This window comes from Odontesthes bonariensis, chromosome 18 (genome assembly GCF_027942865.1).
Source record: "Odontesthes bonariensis isolate fOdoBon6 chromosome 18, fOdoBon6.hap1, whole genome shotgun sequence".
Lineage (NCBI taxonomy): Eukaryota > Metazoa > Chordata > Actinopteri > Atheriniformes > Atherinopsidae > Odontesthes > Odontesthes bonariensis.
In genome coordinates, this window is record NC_134523.1 from 20,720,085 (window position 1) to 20,726,272 (window position 6,188).

General features: G+C 45.7%; 1 protein-coding gene across 1 annotated transcript; it reads right to left on the minus strand.

The window, feature by feature from the left end:
• Positions 1-346: 346 nt before the first annotated feature.
• Positions 347-3,808, minus strand: LOC142367426 (uncharacterized). The gene is made up of 4 exons (XM_075449396.1): positions 3,242-3,808; positions 1,972-2,190; positions 1,588-1,850; positions 347-1,488 (listed from the first exon to the last, which is right to left on the minus strand). Exons 1-4 carry the CDS (start codon positions 3,600-3,602, stop codon positions 430-432), a joined length of 1,902 nt encoding a protein of 633 aa, XP_075305511.1. The 5' UTR covers positions 3,603-3,808; the 3' UTR covers positions 347-429.
• Between the last annotated feature and the right edge of the window lie 2,380 nt (positions 3,809-6,188).

Genomic DNA, 6,188 nt, shown 5'->3' on the forward strand with positions numbered 1-6,188 from the left:
TTTTATTGGTTGTAGATCACCTGCAGGGCAAGTTGGGGTGGTAGGGAAATTGATTCCAATAGTGTTTGCACATTCAACCTATTGCACTCTCTGATTACCATCCTTAAAGGTATGCATGCAGCCCCCAACCTTCACCTACACACCTTTAAGGATGATAATCAGAGAGTACAATAGGTTGAATGTGCAACCACTATTGGAATCAATTTCCCTACCACCCCAACATCGAACAATAAGCATGTGTGAATTCAGAATGCCACCAGCAAGGAGAGATCCTTGATATAGTGTACAGGATGTGATAGTTATAGTGAACTTCTAATTACATTTAATAAATAAAAGTGGAGACATATTTGCAAAACTGAAAAGGTTTATTGTTGTTCAAAACACACAGATCTGTAGTGCACAACAATACACGTGTCAGAAAATCGATGTTCAGGCACTTGACAAAAAGTGACGCATCAGCCCCTCCCTAACATCGCTGCCCTCCTCCTCCTGTGCCACTGCTGCCACAGGCTCAACTACTGTTGCTGCTGCAGGTGTGCTCCATTCTGGCACATAGGTCTCCCCATGAGTTTCGCACAGATTGTGCAGAGCACAGCAAGTCATCACCATTGATTTCACAAGTTTTATGTCCGAGTCGTTCCTTTTCAGAAGGCAACGCCATCTGCCCTTGAGCCTGCCAAACGCATTTTCAACAGCAACCCGTGCTCGGCTGAATTTCTTGTTGAACAAATGCTGTTCAGGTGTCAGTCGTCCATTGTCCTGAAAAGGTTTGAGGAGCCAGTTCTGCAGGGGGTATGCCGAGTCCCCTAGGAGGTAATAGCCAGCAGTCACTCCACCAATGTTTCGTGTGTGAGCAGAGACGAGGTTTCCCTGGCTGCCAAACTCCCACAGTTCAGACAGTCTCAGTACCTTGGCATCATGCAAACTCCCTGGCAATTCAGCAAACACGTTCCAGAACAGCCCCTTTCCATCCACAACACCCTGGAGAATAATGGAGTGCCACCCTTTACGATTTAGGATAGGGATGTGTGATCCATCGATGGCACCAACACAGTGTGGGAGCCCCCATCTGTTCTCGTTGTAAGCAGCCATCTCTCTGAATTTTTCTTCATTAGGTAAACAGATATGCTCTGGGACCAACACCGTCTCTGCCGCAGCACAAAACTCCTGCACACACCGGCACACCGTTGTGACGCTGACTCCAAAAAGGGTTCCGATGCTTCTGTACTCTGAGCCAGTAGCAAGCTTCCAGAGTGCGATAGCCACTCTCTTCTTCAGGGCCACACATTCGCGGAAGCTTGTGTCTTCCCGCTCCAAAATAGGGCGCAGTTTGTTGCATAGAAAATCCAGTGTTTCTTCGGACATTCTGAAATTCTGCACCCACTGCGCGTCGGTGAAGCCAGGGACAACTATATTCCACCACTCAGAGGATCGGTTTAACGCCCAAACCGACGGCTTGCGGCGGCGGCTTTGCGAGCAGGGACGCATCTGAAACACACACACACACATTTTAATGTTTTATAGCGATAGCATGCAGCCAGTATTGTACAATTTATTAAAAGCTAGCGTTAGCAACCGTTAGCTTACCTGCAAACGTCGTCTTTTTGAAGCTCGTCTTCTCTCGTCTTCCACGCGCTGGTTGCCAATTGCCTGCACCAGCTGACCCAACAGGCCGAGGAACTTCTGCTGGAACGCTGCTGTCTGTGCGTTCTCTTTTCTTCTAAGGCTGGCTTCCACTTCTCTTGCCTCGCGTGAATCTGCGAGCCGCTGAGCCCGGTCTTGTTGCACCACATCGTCTTCGTGGAGCAAAGCTGCAGTGTCCCGCTCGAAGAGGCTCCTTTTCCTCTTTCCTGCACAACAATAATAAAAAGAAAAGTATAAATAACAGGCCAATAGCAACCAAAGCAGGCTTTTAAAATATTCTAGGGACATACAATTTGGGCACAAGATTTGAAACGGGTCTCCTCTTACCTCTGACCACAAGTTGTGTGCTGCTTGTTGCCTCTGCTGGCGTCGAGGCTGCTGCTGGTGCTGCTGCTGGTGCTGGTGCTGGTGCTGCTGCTGGTGCTGCTGCTGGTGCTGCTGCTGGTGATGCTGCTGGTGCTGCTGCTGGTGGTGCTGCTGCTGCTGGTGCAGGGGAACGTGAGGGGTCATCGCTGGGAGAAGAAGTAATTTCCTCGCTTGTGGTTTCTTGAACAAAAAATAAACACAGTAGAAGCACAACGCATAATTCCATTCAATTCAATTCAAAAATACTTTATTTATCCCAGAGGAAAATTAAATGTTGATATGGGCTGTCCGGTCTCTGTATGACCGGTGTCAGAGTTTGGTCCGCATTGCCGGCAGTAAGTCGGACATGTTTCCTGTGAAGGTTGGACTCCATCAGGGCTGCCCTTTGTCACCGATTCTGTTCATAATTTTTATGGACAGAATTTCTAGGCGCAGCCAGGGCGTTGAGGGGGTCCGGTTTGGCGACCTCAGAATCGGGTCTCTGCTTTTTGCGGACGATGTGGTTCTGTTGGCGTCGTCAGGCCGTGACCTCCAGCTCTCACTGGAGCGGTTCGCAGCCGAGTGTGAAGCGGCGGGGATGACCATCAGCGCCTCCAAGTCTGAGACCATGGTCTCCTCCCCAAGTGGAGGAGTTCAAGTATCTCGGGGTCTTGTTCACGAGTGAGGGACGAATGGAACAGGAGATTGACAGACGGATCGGTGCGGCATCTGCAGTGATGCGGGCTCTGCACCGGTCCGTCGTGGTGAAGAAGGAGCTGAGCCAGAAGGCGAAGCTCTCGATTTACCGGTCAATCTATGTTCCTACATACGAAATTTGTCCTTCGCTTTTAACCCATCCAGGTTGGCACCTGTTGACACACACATGCGCATGCACAGGGTCACACACTCAGAGACAGATGCCAACCTGGAGCGGTGGGCAGCCATGAAGCACCCTTGAGCATGGGGGGTACGGTGCCTTGCTCAAGGGCACCTCAAAGTGGTGGACTGACATCCCTCCCGCTATCAGTTCCAATGGCGAGAGTGGGAATCGAACCGCCAACCTTCTGGTTATTGGACGACCGACTCTAACCACTGAGCCACGGCCTTGATGTCAACTTGATGTTAGCATGCTATCGATAGCTCACTAAACAACAATGCAACTGTTACACGAGTAAATAATATCAGTGAATTTTACACCAACGGGATACGTAACCAGTTGTTTTCAAGATTGATATATACACACTTCACTTACCATCTTTGACCATCCTTCGGAGTAACAATGTGGCTGACTCCAATCCACTATTTGCTGGCCTGTGACCGTAAATGGCGTCCATTTGGTCGAACCACCACCAGACCCGGCGATTTGCACCACTTCGACCGTTGTGATCTTTAGTGGCCCGGTATATACTTTTCATTTTCTTAAGTTTTTCCCGGCACTGCTGGAGAGTACGGTGGTAGCCGTGCGTGGCCATTTGTAGGGCGAGTTCTTTGAAAACCTTTTCATTCCGTGCGGCACCGTCGAGTTCCCTCTGAATCCTATCTTCGGCAACCAGAGTCAGGAACGTCTGGATCTCATCGACCGACCAAGGAATGGATTTCCTCTGCAAAGCCATCTCGTAGCCGTAAAATGTGGAGTCTTGTCTTGAGTCTTGTGTTTATTTACATTCTAGTCGGTCGTCGCGTGGTTATGACGCTTCCAGTGACTACACTCATCGGCCAATCAGTGGAAGGCAGTCGGCTGACGTCACGTTTTAGTGACATGAGGCGAGGTGATACCAAAAGTGATGCAGGTTGGGCTAGTGGAAACACACAAATAGCGCACCGAGCCGTGCCAAGCGAGCTAGTGGAAACGCGCCAGAATGTCTCCAGTGTTTTCTCACACTATCCACAGCCTCCTGCTCCACAAAGGCAACAGTGCATGCACAAGCATCTTCTTACAGACTACTTTTAATATAGCAGCAGAGTAGAGGCAGAGAGAGATGATCCTGCAGCAGGGAAGATGTCTCACCCCTGAAGATCACCAAGTAAAAAACACACTGATGGTGTTGGTCACCTCTTTTTACGCCATATGAGTCTAAATACGATAGACCGACTGAACTCTGGCCTCTTCTTTGTGTGATCTATGGAGAAAAATGCTCCTTTTGTGGGTGGTTTACAATTCCATGAATGAACATTGAGACAAATTTACAGTCATGGATTATAGTAAATGGAGAAAGACATCTAGTCTGAACAGAGCCACTCACAGCTAAGCCAGTCATTCATTTCTTTTGTCCACTGCCATGTCAACAGCCAAGTTTAAATGTCAGATTAAAGCAATACTATGTAACATTTCTACCTTAAAATAACAGCTTGAAAAAAATTGTGCGGCTAGAATGAGTTTTAATATTACGACTGGCCTGTCTCCTATGCCCTTCGGGGGTCTGAGTTGGAAAAACTGCGCTATGTAACTTTGCTGGACCGGCCCGGGAGCTGAGCGGAAGTACTTCGACTTGCATTCTGGCACACCTACAAACAAATAGACCCCTCTCACGCTCCCAGGTACATTTGATTACTCTTACCATCTCGGTCGACATAGCTTGCACCTTCTGACTCCTCGCCGGTTCGTCAACAAACGTGAAACGTGAAAGCGAAAGGTTGTTGCATTTACGACAGTGTAACTGTACATTACCTCCAAGCCTGTAGGGGGAGCTCCATAATGGGCTTTTTGAGAAGTTACATTTTATCGCTTTAAAAAGGCTTTATGCTGATAGTTAGCTACATAGACATCATATAGAACACTTTATGTGTTCTATATGATGTCTATGGTTAGCTATGCTGAGTCTCTGGGCTCTTGGCCTTTGTATTATAAAAAGTTTTTTTTTGCTCCTATTTGATTAACCAAATCAGTCCATACTGTTAGTTCTGAATTATTCTGTCAATATATCTAAGCAGCACTGGAGCTTTTTTTATGCTGTTTTGGGAAGACTTGTGATTCTTCTCTTTGTGCAGAAGCAGCCCATTCTCATGGAAAAATGTGTAACAGTAACATAACAGGAAACTCTAGACTCGTGCTGAAAACCATCAATTATGTTGACGATCAATTATTTTTTATGCATTACGTGTCTGTTTTATAGTAAGTCATGATGTTTCCTTCCCCTTAAACATGCCTAACCTTCAACAGTTATATTGTAATGGCTAAGTAGTTTGCAATTAGTTAAACAGTGTCCGAATCCTGACATGACATTTCAAGATAAAGTTGCTATAAAACATCAGTGGTCGGGACGGGACCCAAACTCAATTATTCGGCTTGTCATTCGTGTGTGTGGCTTCATTTTTCACCCCTCTGGCCTCCAAGTGTGGACACTGTCACCTCTTAAATGTGATAAAACACTTGTTTCGTGAAATGGGGTGACACTGTACCTCAATGCAATGAAAATCATGGCTGGAGACAGATCCATAAAATAAGTTTTTATGACTATTTCATGGTTTCCTGTGAGACTGGGTTGGCCAGAGATATAGCTGACTGGCTAAAACTGAGGAAGTAAGCCAACTTCAAGAGGAAAGAGATATAGCTGACTAGTTATCACACTGAGGAGGGAAGCCAATATTGGTCAAAATGTAGTCACAAAGCATTTGCAAAAATGTCCCAGCACTTAATATACACTCTAAAAGGAAAAACTCTGCTTTGTGGTGAAAATTTTACATCAGTTAATTTGTTTGACCCTTGGGTAAGCAAGATTTTTTCGAACTGCATTTATGTTTGATGTACTACTGTGGAAAGCCAAAGCGTGACAACTTATTTGCAAAGATCATACAATGAGCTGTCTGGGGCTGCTAGCAAACTCAAAACAACCGTACATAATTCCTATTTGAAAATCAGATTGAGATGGTGACATGATGCAGTTAGGATGTTCCAAATCAACTATTTGTTAACTTAAATCTGAGAGTAATTAAAAAATATATTCATTTATTAATTATTACCTCATTCCAATATACAATATTAAGCCCTGCAATCAAGCCATATGCTTAAAATGTTTACAATAATGATCACAATCATAGTTTGTTGCACACTTCCTGGGTGCTAGATAGAATTTGGAGTAATTTTTTGTCCATTTTTTAGAAAGTGATGAAAACTATTGTAAACTGTAAATGTAGCTATTGTAAATCTGGCATGGCCACATACTGGCAGGATAATAGATAACATTTTGTCTTTGCAGGTA